We start from the raw sequence: 19,304 nt of genomic DNA on the forward strand, positions 1-19,304 counted from the left end.
CCATAGGGTTCAATATGACGTCGGTCCACCCTTTACAGCTATAACAGCTTCAACTCTTCTGGGAAGGCTGTCCACAAGGTTTAGGAGTGTGTTTATGGGAATTTTTGACCATTCTTCCAGAAGCGCATTTGTGAGGTCACACACTGATGTTGGACGAGAAGGTCTGGCTCTCAGTCTCCGCTCTAATTCATCCCAAAGGTGTTCTATGGGGTTGAGGTCAGGACTCTGTGCAGGCCAGTCAAGTTCCTCCACACCAGACTCTGTCATCCATGTCTTTATGGACCTTGCTTTGGTCACTGGTGCACAGTCATGTTGGAAGATGAAGGGGCCAGCTCCAAACTGTTCCCACAAAGTTGGGAGCATGGAATTGTCCAAAATGTCTTGGTATGCTGAAGCATTCAGAGTTCCTTTCACTGGAACTAAGGGGCCAAGCCCAGCTCCTGAAAAACAACCCCACACCATAATCCCCCCTCCACCAAACTTTACACTTGGCACAATGCAGTCAGACAAGTACCGTTCTCCTGGCAACCGCCAAACCCAGACTCGTCCATCAGATTGCCAGATGGAGAAGCGCGATTCGTCACTCCAGAGAACGCGTCTCCACTGCTCTAGAGTCCATCTTATAATACAGCTGACAGTTGACTGTGGAATATTTAGGAGTGAGGAAATTTCACGACTGGATTTGTTGCACAGGTGGCATCCTATCACAGTTCCATGCTGGAATTCACTGAGCTCCTGAGAGCGACCCATTCTTTCACAAATGTTTGTAAAAACAGTCTGCATGCCTAGGTGCTTGATTTTATACACCTGTGGTCATGGAAGTGTTTGGAACACCTGATTCTGATTATTTGGATGGGTGAGCGAATACTTTTGGCAATATAGTGTATATGATATTTTTGTCTGTCACATAGACAACATGGTGTATTTGTGTTTCCAGCTTATATTTAATGAGATTAATGCTTTAAAGGGCTCAGAATGGTAGAAATTTCAGACCAAAATTTGTCTACCCAATGAAAAATCCATTGACAGTAAGCTCACTGGAGCATGACGTTATACAGGCACTTCCCATTAAAAGAGAAAAAGTAGACACCTTTGTGGAATTTTTATTTATTTATCAGCAACATCACATATTTCAGCATTCTTCACACCTTTTCATACTGATGCTGCACAAAATATAACATCTCTTGTAACATCTGACTCAGCGCTTTACTACAAAACAAGGGATTAAAAAAACAATAACTTTCTCAATCATTGCATGATGCGTGCAAATCTGGTCCTGATACCAATTTAGAGACTAGTGCTTTTAAACACACTGAGCAAGTAAACACAAACATATCTGTTTTGGCAGCTAATGTGATCGGTCAAGAAAACCGATGGTCAAAGCAGAACATCGGACTCCACTCCACAGATGGTAATTTGTAGTGCCAGCTACAGTGTGTAAGCATGGGGTCTTTAATTCATCTAGAACCATCAGGTGAGTGCATGTGTGGCTGAGAAGGAGATTTTATGAACTTGCCACATCACACAGCGTGCCACAGAGCCAGGGATGGGGTCATGTTGTGGCAAACAGTGTGAGTAATCCTTTCAGGAAAGAGACAATTTCATTTCCTCCCAGTTTGGACTCTCCATAAACACGGTCCACAAATGAGATTGGAACCTGCAGAATAAAAGAACATTTACGGATTTAGACATTGTGTGCATATTGTGTACAAACAGCCAGAATGCAGAAAAACTGGTATGGAAGTGTCCTTCAAAGACCACCGAACTAACCCCACTGAACACCTCCTCACCCAAAACCAGTGTCCATTATGCTCCTGTGGCCGAGTGAGCATGGATCCCCACAGCCACGCTCAAATATCTAGTGGAAAGCTTTCCCAGAGTAGTGGAGGTAATTACAGCAGCAAAGAGGAAACCAAGGCCATATTAATGCCTTACCTTTGGAACTGGATTTTCAAAAAGCACAAATAAGTGTCAGGGTCATGTGTCCACATACTTTTGGCCATTTAGTGTAAAAGGATTTCTAAGTGTTGCTATGGCGATGTTCTCTGTGAGCAAACTTTGACATGAGAAAGTTTTTAAGACGGAGGATTTTCTGGCTCTTTGGTAATATAAGCTGTGCATGAACATCAATAGGGAATAAAAAGGTTTCACAGAGTTCATCACTCCACCCTGTAGTTGATTATTTTCCTCTAACAGCATGTCCTGAAGTGTTTTATTCATTAATTAATTCTTAAATATTATAAATTAAATAAAAATGTCATTCTGTTGGTGGACAGTGGTATTTGTTGATCTTTTCTGTCCAGTAATCTATTATATTAAACATCTGCCATGGTTTGGCATCTGGTCAATAAGTAATAATAAGCATAAACAACAATTAAACTGACCTCTCCGACGGTGTAGCCTAGCTGTCGAGCACGAACAATCATCTCCATCTGGAAAACGTAGCCTTTAGACACACACCGCTCCACCAGGCGCTCCAGTACCTCTTTCTTATAGAGCCTGGGAGAATAAAAGTAATATGATAAACAACAAACATCACCGCTGTCCATGTAGCTGAGAGTTATTCGAGTTTAAACGCACCACAAGCACACAAAACACGTCAGCTTGGGGCCATCGAGAGAGAGAAAACAGCTCTAGAACAAAAAACACCTCATACCTGAAGCTCCCCGTCAGATCCGATGCGCCCGGTCTCAGCAGCACCTGTGTGATGAAATTCGCCCCTCGGCTACAGAGAGACAACAGGAGCAGGGATTAGTGTGTAGAAAAAAAAGAGTAATAAAACCTCAACTTGATTGTAATTCTATATAGTACTTCTATACAACCTTTCCAAAAAGATCTATAACCAAAGATTTATCAATAGCTGCAGAGTATGATGCTAAATTCAGACTGAAGTCACACACACACTATATTTATTTTTAAAATTGATAATATTAATAATAATATAATAATACTAATAATAATATATAATAATACTTATTACTTATTACTAATACTTATTAACTGATGATCTCCTCATCATGGCACCTGTTAGTGTGTGGGATATATTAGGCAGCAAGTCAACATTTTGTCCTCAAAGCTGATGTTAGAAGCAGGAAAAATGGACAAGTGTAAGGATTTGAGTTTGACGAAGGGCCAAATTGTGATGGCTAGACCACTGGATCAGAGCATCTCCAAAACTGCAGCTCTTGTGGGGTGTTCCCGGTCTGCAGTGGTCAGTATCTATCAAAAGTGGTCCAAGGAAGGAACAGTGGTGAACTGGAGACAGGGTCATGGGAGACCTGGGAAACCTTGGGTCCTGCATCCATGTGGATGTTACTGTGACACGTACCACCTATCTAAGCATTGTTGCAGACCATCTACACCCTTTCATTGAAACAGTATTCCCTGATGGCTGTGGCCTCTTTCAGCAGGATAATGCACCGTGCCACAAAGCAGAAATGGTTCAGGAATGGTTTGATGACCACAACAACCAGTTTGAGGTGTTGACTCCGCCTCCAAATTCCCCAGATCTCAATCCAGAATCTGTGGGATGTTCTGGACAAACAAGTCTGAACCATGGAGACCCCACCTCACAACTTACAGGACTTAAAGGATCTGCTGCTAACATCTTGGTGTCAGATCCCACAGCACACCTTCAGGGATCTAGTGGAGTCCATGCCTCAACGGGTCAGGGCTGTTTTGGCAGCAAAAGGGGGACCAACACAATATTAGGCAGGTGGTCATAATGTTATGCCTGATCAGTGTCTATGTATGCGTGTGTGAATGTATATAAAATTTATTACTAAACTTTATACTCAGAGAAATTTATTCTAAATGACAGAAATTTAGATAAATTAGAAATTCAGTCTAAATGATTGGAAAAGTTTTCTCCACAGTGTCTCTTAAGTTAAAAAAGTTAAAACTAAAATCTTGACTGTAGCTTTGACACATGTGCACAGACATCTAACTACTGAAGACACGGGTGAGTCTGAAGTGCTTAAATATACAGCTAAATAAAAATGTAGTAATGAATCCACATAAGAGACAGTTAGCGTAAGGAGCAAGTCACCTAATGAGCTTCCGGCGTAGGTCCCATCCGTACACACCACCGTCTCCTCTGTACCTCGTTCCAGACACCAAATCATATCCACCTTCTTTCTGTTTTCTACACACCAAACAGAAGCAGTGTATATAATACAGAATACACAGTATAGAGTTCAAATGAAGTATAAAGAATAAACTGAGCTCAGGACTTACTCAATAAATTGTGGAATAAATTTTGGCTGGGGAAAAAAAATGACAGGAATAAACAACTGTGTTATAATACAGTGAACTCAAATATTTTAACAAGCACACTACAAAATAGATGATAGGTTACAGACAGGAAAAAAGTAATATTGAGATTTTCTTGATCCTTACATGATGAGACAGATCAGCGTCCATAATGATGATGAAGTTTCCAGTAGCATGCTTAATGCCATGAACATACGCAGTCCCTGAAACACAATTAAAACCCCTTTACACACTTCTACATCATGACCTCCAGTGCTCCTCATAGGATGAATCTGTGCCTGAGATGTTCCAGGAAAACTCCACCCTGAAACCGTTTTTTCACTTTTTTCAAATTTCATTTTACTGAAATATCAGGTTTCACTGTTAGTTCCTAAAAACAAAAAAGCACACACTGTATTTCTCAAGCATCTTTTAACAATATTTAGTGTCATACTTAGAGACATTGTAGATGTATGAGACATAACAAGAGCTGGACTCTTGGCCGTGCAAAATTATTATTATTCAGTAATATACACTATATTGCCAAAGTTTTGGGACACCCTTCAAAAAAAATTGAGTTCAGGTGTTGTTTTTCAGGGGTTGGACTCGGCCCCTTAGTTCCAGTGAAAGGAACTCTTAATGCTTCAGCTTCATACCAAGACATTTTGGACAATTTCATGCTCTTTGTGGGAACAGTTTGGGGATGACCCCTTCCTGTTCCAACATGACTGCACACCAGTGACCAAAGCAAGGTCCATAAAGACATGGATGAGTGAGTTTGGTGTGGAGGAACTTGACTGGCCTGCACAGAGTCCTGACCTCAACCCCATAGAACACCTTTGTGATGAATTAGAGTGGAGACTGAGAGCCAGGCCAATACTGGGACGTCTGCCTTTCCATGCACATGAATGTAACATGGAGTTCTCCCGCCCTTTACAGCAATAACAGCTTCAACTTTTGGACGAGAAGGCCTGGCTCACAATTCTAACAAAAGATGAATCTGGAAGCATCTATGTTTCTTCCCCCACTTTGTAACTTAAATACAAGGCGTTTGAAAGTGACATGATTCTGTACTTCCCAGTGTGTGTAGTGTTGGAAAGGGTGAAAAACAGACCAAACTGTCAATAGATCTTTCCTTTAAAACCCCAGGTGTAGTTTCCGCTCACTCACCTAAACCTAACTTCTTCGCTCTGGGTCTCAGGACCTGAAAAAACACAACACAATTCAGAAAAGAAAGAAAGTTAGTAGTTTGCACCATCACTTCTCATGTAGTAATATATCAGTGTATAACACAACAATACAGCAGTATTAACTCACAATCTTATCCTTTCCGTAGATTTTCTGTAGCTGCTCCGCAATCTGTAGTGTCCCATCCGGGCTTCCGTCGTCGATCACAATAATCTCATAGTTGTAGCCGCTGTGTCCAATAATATATTCAGTTAGTTAGTTAGCTCGCATGCTAAAATAATGTGTAAAGCTAATACATACTCAAAACAGAATATTTTGACATTATGTGAAGCTTATCTCATTTTATTCTATGTGGCTTATATCGGTTAAACTTGTTTACCAAGCGCTCAGTGACAGCTCATCATTAACTAGCTACCTAAAGTACACCGAATATCAAATGGCTCCTCGTAGTCTACATATGCGCACTTCTTAGGGTATGAGATAAGTGAGTATACAGCCTATGTAGTGCCCTATATGCTCCCTTACACAACCATTTGGGATTGAACCATAAACTAGCAAACTACACCGAACAGTTCAGCAGCTTCGACAACCGCAACAATTACTTCACCTCTCGCCAAAATATTTCACCAGCAGCCACACGATCAGGGGCAGATTTTCCCGTTCGTTGTATGTCGGCAACAGCACGGAATATTTGTCAGCCTCTGCCGGGGTCTTCTTATTGCTCTTGCGACTCGCCATGTTGGACGGCTTTAACCACCGGATGTTTCCGTCACGCAGTTCCGGTGTAACCTACAGAGCTTCTCATTGGTTCCGAGAAGGAGCGTGTACTGATGTAGAGCTTCTATTCTAATAGGTTGTCTGTCATAAGGAATGATTATAATTTAATAATAAGTTTAATGATAATACAAGTGATAATGGAAGTGTATATGATTAAACTTTTTAACCTACACCATATGGCCAAAAGTATGTGGACACTTTCACACCCATCTGTGTTTGCTGGACATCCCTTTCCAAAACCATGGGGATTAATGTGGCCCTCTCTAGATACAACACTCCACTATTCAGAGAAAACATTACACTGGATTTTGGAGTGTGGCTGTGGGAATCTGTCAGCGTCAAGAGAATTAATGAAGTTGGGCACTAATTAATGAACTTGGGCAACTTCATTAATTCTCTTGACGCTGACAGATTCCCACAGCCACAGCCTAAGCTCAGTCAGCCTTCCAGTTCGTCCCAGAGGTGTTCGATGGGCTGTGGTCAGAGCGTTGTGGAGGCCACTCGAGGCCTTTCATACCAACCTTGTCTTTAGGGCTCTCGCTTTGTAACTGCCTGGAACAGGATTGGGCTTCTCAGTTCTAGAGAAGTGAAATTTCAATTAGTGTATAAGTCGTGCAATCACATTTGTCAGTTAATTTTCCCTCTCCAACAAGCACAGGAATATTTCCCCTCTGTAAAATCACCTACTGGATTATTACTCTCTCTCAGATCCCTGGTGCAAAATACATAATATAAATATAAAATATAAAATCTTTATAATAATCCACTCCACCATTTCATGCTTTAGAAAAATTTGAACTTTTTTCTCAAACACTTAATTTAGCACTTTATTACGTATTTATTTTGAAACCATTTTATTATTTATTTAAAAATATTCCTCATGTGTTTCTATCACACCGTACTAAACTCTGCATCAGGAGTTTTAGATTTATGATACTCCTGGTTGCTGAGGATGTGTTTCTGATAGATTCTTTTATAGATAGCATGCTAGAAGTCATGCTAAATCTGTTAAGTTTGCTAAATGGCGTGAATGTAAATGTAGATTTAATGTGAATTATTTATTTTTACCAGTTACAGGATACAGAGTGTACGGAGAAATTGTGTTACTCTGCAAGGAATATGTTGTGTACTAGCGACATGTCTTCTTTCCTGTTGTAGAAATGTTTTTATTATTTAAAATATAGTTTAATCCACACACTTTTACACTACTTTCAACATGCACACACACACATTTCAGATAGAAAAGTGAGTATTTAAATGTAGAACGAATATACATAGTGTATATTTTAGACATTTTAGACACTATCAAGTAAAATAGGCCTTATGCAGATCAGTAAGACATCACAAATTTATCACAGTCTTGTTTCATGGTTATTTTATACAAATCTGTTTAGTTTACAAATTATTTTGAGGCAGTTAAAATCAGAGTACACAAACAGGTGGTAGTATTAATATGCCTTCAACAACATTTCAGTAATAAACACACACACACACACACACATATTGTAGTGCATAAATACAACAAAGTAAACCACAGTATCAGTAAAACACCAGCCAAAAACATTCTCAGTGCGAAATTGGCATCTGCTCCTTGTAGCACATAATGAGTCCTGCTCAAGATATTTTTGTCTTGTGATCCATGGCACTGGTTATGTCCAGATGATTAGTGAAAGAAGAGAAAATATTATAATAAAACAGGTATAAAATGCCTGTACATGGCCTGTAAGGATGATCAAAATTTATATCAAATCTCATATCATCAAAATCTCCAAGAAAAAACAAAAAGTGGAGCCAGTCTGAAGGCTCATGCATTGAGGAAGTTCCTGAGCCAGCAAACAGTTTATAAATATGATAAAAACATGTCCTTTTGCACACAGATCCTTTTGTACATGACATCCTGAAGTGCCTCTAGAATATCTGCTGAAAGTTGTTCTCTGGTGGAACTGCTTAGATATAGTCCTGATGCTTGGATCAAGGCTGGTATCCATAGTATGGATCCTCTGAAAAATTCATGAATAATAGTATTATTTACAAGAGGACATGAACAGATGATGCACAATGTTTTTAGCAGGAAAGGAATCTATACGTACCTGCAGCTGGAGGGCCTCCACGATGACAACCACTGCTGTCACACACACCAGGGGGACCAATCTCACCTGGCTGTCCTACAGCTCCGGGAATGCCAGGAATACCGGACTTACCATCCTCACCTCGAGGGCCTGGTGTCCCCATCTTGCTTTCTCCTGGAGGTCCTGATGAAACCAATGCCAATATTCATAAGTATAGATTATCACACACACTCAATAGTCAGACAGTTACAGGTAGTCTTTAAGGCTTTGTGGTGATCAGATTAAATGACCCTTTTAACCCTTTAGAACATTTTGCTGACTGTGAAGTGAACTGAAATTTGCCAATCAATCTAATTCCCTCAACTGAAATTACAGCTACTTAAAGAAAAAGAAACAAAGCCGATCAGCTCTGTGCTAGATGTGGATCAAGCAAATTCCAGTGCCAGAAATACGATGAAGAAAGAAACTAACCAGATCCATTACTCTACAAAAACTGCAAATATATCTTTGAATGTACACAGATCAGCCATAACATTATGACCAGTGCCAGGTGAAGTGAATAAGACTGAGTATCTCCTCATCATGGTCCCTGTTAGTGGGTGGGATATATTAGGCAGCAAGTCAACATTTTGTCCTCAAAGTTGATGTTAGAAGCAGGAAAAATGGACAAGTGTAAGGATTTGAGCTTTGAGTTTGATGAAGGGCCAAATTGTGATGGCTAGACCACTGGATCAGAGCATCTCCAAAACTGCAGCTCTTGTGGGGTGTTCCCGGTCTGCAGTGGTCAGTATCTATCAAAAGTGGTCCAAGGAAGGAACAGTGGGACCGTGTGATCCGATCCAACAGACGAGCTACTGTTGCTCAAATTGCTGAAGAAGTTAATGCTGGTTCTGATAGAAAGGGGTCAGAATACACAGTGCAGGACGGGTCAGGGCTGTTTTGGCAGCAAAAGGGGGACCAACAGAATATTAGGCAGGTGGTCATAATGTTATGCCTGATCGATGTAGATGAAATTTGAAGTCACAGAAACACTAAGTGTAACCTTTTGAGTAGAGTTTGACCCACCGATGTTTAACAGATCTTCAGTGTATGGTAAATTGTTCAATTTTATAACAATCAACACAATGGTCATTTAAATAGACCAGCACTGAAGAAGCTATGATAGAATATTGGTGTACAGCTGTACATTGTTGTTGTCTGTGATGACAGTGACTTGACTTGATTTGAAAAGTAGATGTTAAACACACAAATCCCCGAGGTTTTTCAGACACTATATGATAGTACATGAACACTAGCCTCCATCTCCCACATGTTACAGATTATGTCTCTAGCAGTTTAACAGCTTATGAATTTAGTTATGAAGATTTGAATGATTTCAGTATCGCCATCATGTGTACTGGGATATTCTGCTCGAAGTGAAGTTATAACACAACAAACATGCAAAAATTCATCTCATTATGATTTATGTGGAGGGACATCACTGTCCTCTTTTTTGTAATGAAAAAGTTATCCAGTACTGAAAATGGCTATTTAATGGTCAACAGCAATGGTTACACAGCTCCAACACATGGCTTCAGAACATACAATAAAACTAGGTTTAAATTATTCAGTAACCCATTTGTTTTATTTAGCTTTTAAACAGAGCTTTTTATTCATAAAAACAACATTCTAATTCAGAGCTTCTTCAATTTTGAATATTTAATAAATAAAGTCTTTGTGTTTGTTCCTTTTTCATTTTTTAGGTGAAATACAGTGGTATTGGTGTCGAAAATGTTGTAATAAGACGTTACCTTGGAGTGTCTGATTTTCATACCTGGAAAACCCTTTATTCCTAGTGGCCCCTGTGCATTAGAGCCTGGATCTCCCTTCTCACCAGGTAAACCCCCACGTCCTACAAAAGAATTAGAGGTCAGTGTTGTAAGTGGACTTATTAATTACACCCAGAATGCCAACCCTACAGAGTCTACTGAAGTCTTACCCTGCTCACCAGGATACCCCGGTCTGCCTCTCTCCCCTCTGTTTCCTTGCCGCCCTGGAGGACCTCTTGGTCCTGGGGGTCCTTTACCACCTGGGATTCCAGGCTCTCCTGGAGGTCCAACAGGCTCCTCAACGGGCGCAGGATTGCGACGAATCTCATTCAGAAAGGCGTCTAGTTTAAGCACTTCGTCTACCACACGTTAACATAAAGGGTGAATAAGTGGACACAAGAAACCTAAACTACTTTACATCCACAAAACATTGTTTCTTCATAATCATATTTGAAATAGAAATGGAGCAAAGAAGAACTGTAAGAGAAGAAAAGGATTGTGTTTTGAATCCTACCATGCACTAGTTTTTCACAGGCCTGAGTGACAAGGTCGTAGATAATGGCCAAAGACTGTGGCTCTCCCTATTAAACAAAGCACAGACTCAGAAAATACCTCCAAAGCTTTCTTTCAAAATGATGAATGGTGAACATACTGTGCCTTTCACTTACCTTTTCTCCTCTCTCACCTTTAATTCCAGGAAGTCCCTGGGAAAAATAAAAAAGACATCAACTTTACCCTAGTATTCCAATCTAAAGAACCAAGGAGAATCAAATAAAACTGAAAAGACTGGACATTTATACACTAATCCATCCATACACTGATCCATCCATTTTTCGAAGTGCTTATTCTACATAGGTTCATGTGGAGACTAGAGTCTATCCCTGGGTACTCCGGCCACGCCCTGGACGCCAGTTCATCCCAGGGCGCACGTATTCACACACCCATTTACACACTACAGACAATTTATACTCAGAGGAAACAACCTGAAGCACAAGGGGAAACTCTGGCATGGGGAGAACATGCAAACTCTGTAGTCATAGCGTTCACTATTATACTTCATTTAGGAACTGAGGAGAAGGTAGTGAAGCTCTTAAAGCGGTTTTATGCTGCATGAGTTCAGCAGTCTTTTTAGATTATTACTGATCACACTGAACACGATGAAATCTTGGCTGAATTCTACAACAAACTGTGTGATAAAACCTGTTCAGCAGGTCGCATTGGATGATGAAAATCCTCTAACAATAGATCTGTGTTTAAAGAAAATGACTATGCTGTGTGATGTGTACATTATCAATCTGAATAATCCCAGCTCAAGAGAAGGGCTTTAAACAGAATGAAACCCTGAGAATAACAATAGTAATTAATTGTGGTAATGTTTAGAGTAACATGCTTTAAAGGCAAAGAAGAAAGTTTAATGTCGTTTGTGACTGGGTTAAATACATTCTACCTGCTGTTAACTTAACTAAACATTCTGTTTCTATTTCACCATCACCTCTACAGTATAGGTAACTGTCCCGTGACAGTTTGTGTTGTCCTTTGCCCCTCTCTTATTGGTGCTCTTATCCATTTTATTCTTTACCAAATTTCTACCTAATTAATAAGAAATTTCTATCATGTTAGTTAGAGCAACTTACAACTTATGTAACTGAACAGTTTAGGGTTTAGGGCCTTGCTCAGGGGCCCAGCAGTGGTATCTTTTAGTGGACCTAGGATTCAAACTCACAACCTTCTGATCAGTAGTCCAACGCCTTAACCACTAAAACTACCACGTCCTCGTTAATTACAATGTCTAATATTCCAAGTTGTTTCAAGTTGTACATTTAAGTAAATGATAAAATCAAATAAATGCTTAAAATGAGCAAAATTGTCTACCAATATTCCAATACACGAATAATAACTTTAAGCTTGAAATTAGTAATAAACAAAGAAAAAAAACAAACAAATAAATAAATCTAGAAGTAGGCTTAATCTGTTTTGAGGAGCCCGTGTTCAGTATTGAATTTATTTGTCATGTCACACTCCATAGTACTAGTTACTTGCCCAGTTTTGAGAAATTGCAAATTTTCACAAATATTTAATTTTTTTAATTCTTATTCTTATTATATTCTTTAGTTGTGCTGTCCTCTTTATCTCTGTATCAGTGTTATTGTGGAAAGGTGTAAATTGTTTGCCCAGCAGGGGATTCACACCCTTCCTCTTTCCCATTTCCACAGTCACGTTACTCTACATACAGAAACCCAACTGTATCCTGACTAATCTTATAACAAACTTATATCTGTTATCGTGATAAGGTATTTCATTCATGGAATGCTAGTGTCCTGTAAGAGACTGTTAATAATCTTACATTTAGTTTATTGTATTATTAAAATAGGAGATACACTATATTACCAAAAGTTTTGGGACACCCCTCCAGATCATTGAGTTCAGGTGTTGTTTTTCAGGGGTTGGACTCGACCCCTTAGTTCCAGTGAAAGGAACTCTTAATGCTTCAGCTTCATACCAAGACATTTTTGACAATTGCATGCTCTTTGTGGGAACAGTTTGGGGATGACCCCTTCCTGTTCCAACATGACTGCACACCAGTGACCAAAGCAAGGTCCATAAAGACATGGATGAGTGAGTTTGGTGTGGAGGAACTTGACTGTCCTGCACAGAGTCCTGACCTCAACCCCATAGAACACCTTTGGGATGAATTAGAGTGGAGACTGTGAGCCAGACCTTCTCGTCCAACATCAGTGCCTGACCTCACAAATGTGCTTCTAGAGGAATGGTCAAAAAGTTCCCATAAACACACTCCTAAACCTTGTGGAAAGCCTTCCCAGAAGAGTTGAAGCTGTTATAGCTGCAAAGGGCGAGACAACTCCATATTACATTCATGTGCAGGTAAAGGCAGATGTCCCAAAACTTTTGTCAATATAGTGTACTAGATAAATCTGACATTTTTACTAAGATGTCATTCAATACAATATATCATGCATACTGTATGTATTAAGACAAAGGTAGGATGATGAATTATATGATAAAATTTTAAGTGGACATGTGCACTCACTGAGGGCCCTACAGGTCCTAGTAGCCCCCGTTCTCCGACAGGCCCCGGGTGGCCTGGTAGACCGTGAAAGCCCTGCAAGAACAAAACAGGAAGCTGATTCTGTGAAGCTGTGATGGAAATTTATACCACAGTGTGAGTTCACATATCAAGCCTGAATGCAATCAATGTAGTTTTACTATCTTACCCTGGGCCCTGTAGCTCCTGGGGGCCCCATATTACCCTCAACACCTCTGGCTCCCTAGTGAGAAAAACGGACAGCAAGAATAAAAGAAATAAAGCAGGTAAAGAAAATAAGATTGCTAATTGTAGCAGGTGGGGCTGTGGCTAGAAGTGGCCCTGTATTGTGCAGTAATCTGCAGTTTGGTGGACAAACTGGACATAAGTGGACCAAGTGGACCTCACTCCCATGTGGATTCATTTCACAGCTAGGTATTTAGCTAGGTATAAAAAAACAGTCTTCTAACCTTGTTCTCAACGTTGTATTTTAGCTACATAACTACAGGATATGAGAACAAAACCTGTGTATCTTATTATCCGATCTGTGTATTTTGTTTTCTGGCCTTTGAAACAAATGCTAAACCCACACCAGAGTGAAGAGGGCTTGTATCACTCACACACACTCAATACAAAACCACAGAGAAACACCTTCTCTAGCAGGCTATTACTCTCTCTTACAGTGTAGAACTGGACGTCTCATTCTTTATTTTTCCGAGTCTAACACTGGACCATGATGACGTGTGACATTTGAACCAGCCGTTGATGTATGTGTATGAATTTTCCTGCAGTTTCTGACGTGACATTTTACTATATAATTACATGGTGATGCACATCAGCAGCTCAGGAACATCACATTATAAAGTAGTTTTTCTCCCATGAAGGAACACTCATCCTACACAATCTAACTCGAAATGTTGTTAAAAGGTAGACTTGCCTTAGGTCCAGGGTGTCCTTCTTCACCTTTGGGGCCTGGTGGTCCTGGTAAACCCTGTAATAAAGACAACGATAAAGGTTAAATACAAAGCATTATGTTTTTAATACAACCATTTATTTTCTGGTAAAATGAAGGATGCTGTAGGCTCACCTGGCTCCCGGGCCGTCCCATTTCACCTTTCTCTCCCCGAATTCCTGGAGGCCCCTAAAGAAACAGTCATACCAAAGGACGGCTTTATGTAGCTCTGTATTGCTCCTTAATGGCTAAAACATCTTCTTAAGGGCTGATCTTACTATTTTTCCCATGACTGTCATACCACGAGGGCCCATGGACCCCAGAGGACCTAATCCACCCTCCGGTCCAGCCTTGCCCGGGGGCCCCATTTCACCCTAGGGGAGAAGCAAAGAAAAGAGATGGCTAGTTATTTCACCATTTATAGTCACAGAAACACATCTGTAACTCTAAATATGACAAAACATTTATTTAATACCTTTTGGCCTTGCTCTCCCTTTTCCCCCTTTTGCCCACGAGGACCGGGCTTCCCCTGAGAAAAAAGCAGAATATAAACCCACATGAACCACAGATCAATAATAAATACCATATTTAATAAGATCTGTATGTGTTGTGGACACTTGCCGGTGATCCTGTATCTCCAGGGGCTCCTGGGATGTCGGAAGTGCATGTGCACGCATATGGAGGAGCTGGACAACTCTCCTCATCTCTCTACAGGAGCCAAAAGACATGAGCAGACTCATCACTAACACACACAGATCTGTCTGCTGTATGGGAACTGAACATTTTGGAAATAAAAATGAGTTGGTTTTCATTTTTTACCATTCAGTCATGCTTATTTATAGTGGTGTGTGTGAGACTGTGTGTGTGTGTGAGACTGTGTGTGTGTGTGTGCGTGTGTGTGTGTGAGACTGTGTGTGTGTGATTGTGTGTGTGTGTGTTATTGTGTGTGTGTGTGTTATTGTGTGTGCGTGTGTGTGTGATTGTGTGTGCGTGTGTGTGTTATTGTGTGTGCGTGTGTGTGTGTTATTGTGTGTGCGTGTGTGATTGTGTGTGTGTGATTGTGTGTGTGTGTGTTATTGTGTGTGCGTGTGTGTTATTGTGTGTGTGTGTGATTGTGAGTGTGTGTGATTGTGTGTGTGTTATTGTGTGTGTGATTGTGTGTGTGTGTGTTATTGTGTGTGTGTGTGTTATTGTGTGTGTGTGTGTTATTGTGTGTGTGTGTGTGTGTGATTGTGTGTGCATGTGTGTGTTATTGTGTTCTGTTTGTGTGTGTGTTATTGTGTTCTGTTTGTGTGTGTGTTATTGTGTTCTGTTTGTGTGTGTGTGTGTGTTATTGTGTTCTGTTTGTGTGTGTGTTATTGTGTTCTGTTTGTGTGTGTGTGTGTGTTATTGTGTGTGTGTGTGTTATTGTGTGTGTGTGTTATTGTGTGTGTGATTGTGTTATTGTGTGTGTGTGTGTGTGTGTTATTGTGTGTGTGTGTGTTATTGTGTGTGTGATTGTGTTATTGTGTGTGTGTGTTATTGTGTGTGTGATTGTGTTATTGTGTGTGTTATTGTGTGTGTGTGTGTTATTGTGTGTGTGTGTTATTGTGTGTGTGATTGTGTTATTGTGTGTGTGTGTTATTGTGTGTGTGATTGTGTTATTGTGTGTGTGTGTTATTGTGTGTGTGATTGTGTTATTGTGTGTGTGTTATTGTGTGTGTGTGTGTTATTGTGTGTGTGTGTTATTGTGTGTGTGATTGTGTTATTGTGTGTGTGTGTGTGTGATTGTGTGTGTGTGTTATTGTGTGTGTGTGTGATTGTGTGTGTGTGTTATTGTGTGTGTGTGTGTGTGTGTGTGTGGTTCCTCACCTGAGCAGGCAGGTCACAGCATGTGTCCTCAAAAGCCCAGGTAATGTTACATATAATCTCAAAAGACTGCACCTGGAACTGAGGAGAACATTTCAATTCAATGTGTTTGAATAACGCTTTTAACAATAAAGATGATCTCAAAGCAGCTTTACAGAAGTAGAAAATCAGAGAAGGAAAAAAAATAAATTAAAGCCATGATATACACCATGCTCTAATTATTATAATTATTATAATATTAACTGTTTCTGTAATGATTCCTTTGTGCCTTTGTGTAATGATTCATTTCTGCAGCTTACTCACAGCAGCAGAGCCGCTGCGTGGCCCTCGAGTCCTCACTAACTTGCCCAGCATCTCAAAGCCATCAATGGGAATGTTTCCTAGGGGACGAGCCGGTCTCTCACCAACCCTCTGACAGTCCACTGACAGGGATACACTCACCTGACTAACAGACAGGTGTATCTGCAATTCAGAATACACAAGAATTCAACACGCATCATCTTCATTTACACTGTAATTTACATCATCCTAATCTTTATTTTCCCCTCTCTTGCCCTCAGTCTCTCCTCACCTTGTGAAAGCTGCCATAAAAGAGAGTGTGGACTTGGGGCTGGTCAAAAGTGAGCTCCTGAACCTCTCCTCTGTAGTCCAGACTGAAATAGAGCAACACTTTCCTTTCAGCTGACAAACACACACACACACACACACACACACACACACACTGTCATTTAAAAATAATTTTTAAATATAAAATTTAAAATATAGATTTTTCAAAAACTTCACATTTCACAGAATAAACGAGAATAAACAAAACGCACAACAAATGAAAAGAATCTAAAACAGAACCTTGAGGGATGCAAAAAAAAATCAACAATCATTATGAAAGTATACACCGATCAGCCATAACATTATGACCAGTGCCAGATGAAGTGAATAAGACTGAGTATCTCCTCATCATGGCACCTGTTAGTGGGTGGGATATATTAGGCAGCAAGTCAACATTTTGTCCTCAAAGTTGATGTTAGAAGCAGGAAAAATGGACAAGCGTAAGGATTTGAGTGAGTTTGACCAAAAGGGCCAAACTGTGATGTCTAGACCACTGGATCAGAGCATCTCCAAAACTGCAGCTCTTGTGGGGTGTTCCCGGTCTGCAGTGGTCAGTATCTATCAAAAGTGGTCCAAGGAAGGAACAGTGGTGGACCGGAGACAGGGTCATGGGCGGCCGAGGCTCATTGATGCACGTGGGGAGTGAAGGCTGCCGGTCATAATGTTATGTCTGATTGATGTATTATGAACAATAAAAGACCCAGTAAGTATATATAAGCTGGTTATATTTCTAATATTTTCTGAAACACTTCCTAAATTTAGGGGCACGCAAAACATATTCCATTATATAATGTAATCCATAATCTGTGGTATTAACAGCAGTACAATCTGACCATGCCATGAGCTACACTGCTACAGGAGATCAGTGAGATTCAAGCTATTGGAGGGTTTAAACTTCATTAGCAGGACTTTGTTACTAATGCAGAGATCCATTCATTTTCTGTACTGCTTATCACACAGAGGGCTGCAGAGAGCCAGGAGTCTATCCCAGGGAAGTCTGGGCACAACCACACACACACACACACACACAAACACACATGTCTTTGGACTGGGGAGAGGAAACCAGAGGAAAACTATAACTCAGTTAACCAGTTTATATTTCTAGTCAGCAGTAATCTTCAGGCTGTGAGAGTGGGAGAGGAAGTCGTGTGGCAATTGTGCAAAACTGAAGCCTGTGAAAAGGTTTTTTTTAAAGCTTTTAAAATGTCATTGTTATTTTGGGAAACACAATGCCTTTTTTTCTTTCAGTTTATTTTTTAAAAAGACTGTGGTTTATAAAGTGGAAACGTCAGCTGTGGTTATGAAAAGTTATTTTTATGCAAATGCAGTTTCCTGTTTGTTTTGTATACTCATACTTTCACTCTAGAATCTTTGCAATGTTTAATAATTGAAGTCATGTAACGTTTTTCACAAAATAAATCATCAAGGTCCAGAAATCAACAATTCTTACAGCAAACAGAAATTAAAATGCAGTCTGATCTTATTTCTATCAGCCCTAGCAGCAAACAGATATCTATTCACTCGACAGGTTACGCAGGTTCTCCCTCCTGGCCAACACCGTCAGACTGATGGCTTTTTAATATAACACCGAGCAACATCAGAGCCTGAAGAGTGAAATATATCTCATTCCTGTTGTAAAATCTAGTCTGCTGTCAAAATACATCTGCATTGTCTAGAAAGGGGATTTTATTAAAGAAGCAGCATTCTTTAAGCCATGTATTGAAACAAAAGAGTGTATTAAGCAATTCCACGACATTTAACACAGAAAATCTAACCAAAATGGTCTGCTTTGGTCTTAAATGGTCTTACAACACTTCTATCTAAAACCACCATGTCATTTGTGCCTGTGAGAATATCAGAAAGAAACCTGTCTCTCTGTCACTGCATCCCAGGAGAAATAAAAACTTCCATAACTAATCCTCCTGTTATTTTTTTTTATAACTGAATCACTGACAATCCACGCCAAATTCTTGTTTATGCCAAAGCAAGTTTCTTCCTCTGGAACACCGTGCTCCAAATACACCTAACACCTATGATCACGACACGTTGTTATCACATACAGAAACAACAAGCTGTTCCAAAACTGATCTAAAGATGGAAGAGATGAGCATTTAATTAATCCTACTAGGATTTTTTACCTCTGTAGTATGTCTAGTTAGCTTCCTTGCCTGGTTTCTCAGAAAGAGAATTCTGTTTCCTGGTGTGTGTGAGATCACCGTCACTGATGGCAAGTATAAATGTTTTAATCATTTCTGAAGCATGTATCATATCGTTTCATGCAGCATCATTCTGTCTGTACTCACGGTCCACCACAACGCCCATTTTGGGCTGAAAATCGTTGTCCGTGAGCTGCCAAAGGGCAAAGGGCTCCTTGGGTGAGTCCTGCAGCAGGCGGAAAGCCATGCTGATAGTGTGCTCTGGAGAAAAGCCTGCTGGATGGATGAAGCTGTAATACAAGCCAAAGAAATTCAATGATTTATAAAATGCAGACATCCAGCTTTTTTTTGCATAGCATATTCACACTCGGGAAAGTTTTATCAATCCTCACCCCGTGCTTTGGGTCAACTGTACGTCTTTGTAGAGGGTGTAGCTGGGAAGAGTGCTGAAGATAAAAGGCTCAACTGAAACACCCTCCACTGTGGAGTGGGCTCTCTGAGTCAGACCAAATGCTTCCATCATGTTAAAGCCTGCAACACACACACACACACACACACACACACACACATATATCATTTTTCTGGGAACAGTGCCACAGAGTCACG

General features: G+C 40.2%; 2 protein-coding genes across 3 annotated transcripts in view; both read right to left on the minus strand.

The window, feature by feature from the left end:
* Positions 1 to 1,088: 1,088 nt before the first annotated feature.
* Positions 1,089 to 6,218, minus strand: dpm1 (dolichyl-phosphate mannosyltransferase subunit 1, catalytic). The gene is made up of 9 exons (XM_058409482.1): positions 6,047 to 6,218; positions 5,569 to 5,668; positions 5,422 to 5,455; positions 4,399 to 4,475; positions 4,237 to 4,262; positions 4,049 to 4,144; positions 2,657 to 2,725; positions 2,385 to 2,499; positions 1,089 to 1,657 (listed from the first exon to the last, which is right to left on the minus strand). Exons 1-9 carry the CDS (start codon positions 6,175 to 6,177, stop codon positions 1,553 to 1,555), a joined length of 753 nt encoding a protein of 250 aa, XP_058265465.1. The 5' UTR covers positions 6,178 to 6,218; the 3' UTR covers positions 1,089 to 1,552.
* A 1,346-nt stretch (positions 6,219 to 7,564) lies between these two features.
* Positions 7,565 to 19,304, minus strand: part of LOC131365680 (collagen alpha-1(XX) chain) — a 33,414-nt gene continuing 21,674 nt past the window's right edge. For both annotated transcript variants that reach the window (XM_058409416.1, XM_058409415.1), the window contains exons 25-42: positions 19,091 to 19,229; positions 18,846 to 18,988; positions 16,508 to 16,617; positions 16,240 to 16,398; positions 15,940 to 16,017; positions 14,710 to 14,796; positions 14,564 to 14,617; positions 14,367 to 14,462; positions 14,224 to 14,277; positions 14,074 to 14,127; positions 13,327 to 13,380; positions 13,143 to 13,214; positions 10,762 to 10,797; positions 10,608 to 10,674; positions 10,264 to 10,452; positions 10,099 to 10,176; positions 8,307 to 8,468; positions 7,565 to 8,216 (exon numbers count right to left, since the gene is read on the minus strand). In XM_058409416.1, coding sequence (XP_058265399.1) covers positions 8,188 to 8,216; positions 8,307 to 8,468; positions 10,099 to 10,176; positions 10,264 to 10,452; positions 10,608 to 10,674; positions 10,762 to 10,797; positions 13,143 to 13,214; positions 13,327 to 13,380; positions 14,074 to 14,127; positions 14,224 to 14,277; positions 14,367 to 14,462; positions 14,564 to 14,617; positions 14,710 to 14,796; positions 15,940 to 16,017; positions 16,240 to 16,398; positions 16,508 to 16,617; positions 18,846 to 18,988; positions 19,091 to 19,229 — 1,661 coding nt within the window. In that variant the 3' untranslated portion in view covers positions 7,565 to 8,187. The remainder of the gene's footprint in view (positions 8,217 to 8,306; positions 8,469 to 10,098; positions 10,177 to 10,263; positions 10,453 to 10,607; positions 10,675 to 10,761; positions 10,798 to 13,142; positions 13,215 to 13,326; positions 13,381 to 14,073; positions 14,128 to 14,223; positions 14,278 to 14,366; positions 14,463 to 14,563; positions 14,618 to 14,709; positions 14,797 to 15,939; positions 16,018 to 16,239; positions 16,399 to 16,507; positions 16,618 to 18,845; positions 18,989 to 19,090; positions 19,230 to 19,304) is intronic.

Source organism: Hemibagrus wyckioides, linkage group LG15 (genome assembly GCF_019097595.1).
Source record: "Hemibagrus wyckioides isolate EC202008001 linkage group LG15, SWU_Hwy_1.0, whole genome shotgun sequence".
Taxonomy (NCBI): domain Eukaryota; kingdom Metazoa; phylum Chordata; class Actinopteri; order Siluriformes; family Bagridae; genus Hemibagrus; species Hemibagrus wyckioides.

What these genes read in the sequence shown, in the direction of transcription:
- dpm1 (XM_058409482.1), bottom strand. Translation starts at nt 6,177, where the DNA reads ATGGCGAGTCGCAAGAGCAATAAGAAGACCCCGGCAGAGGCTGACAAA. An exon ending in GTGAAATATTTTGGCGAGAG is followed by an intron (nt 5,669 to 6,046) that starts GTGAAGTAATTG and finishes TATTGGACACAG; the next exon opens with CGGCTACAACTATGAGATTA. An exon ending in AGCGAAGAAGTTAGGTTTAG is followed by an intron (nt 4,476 to 5,421) that starts GTGAGTGAGCGG and finishes ATTGTGTTTCAG; the next exon opens with GGACTGCGTATGTTCATGGC.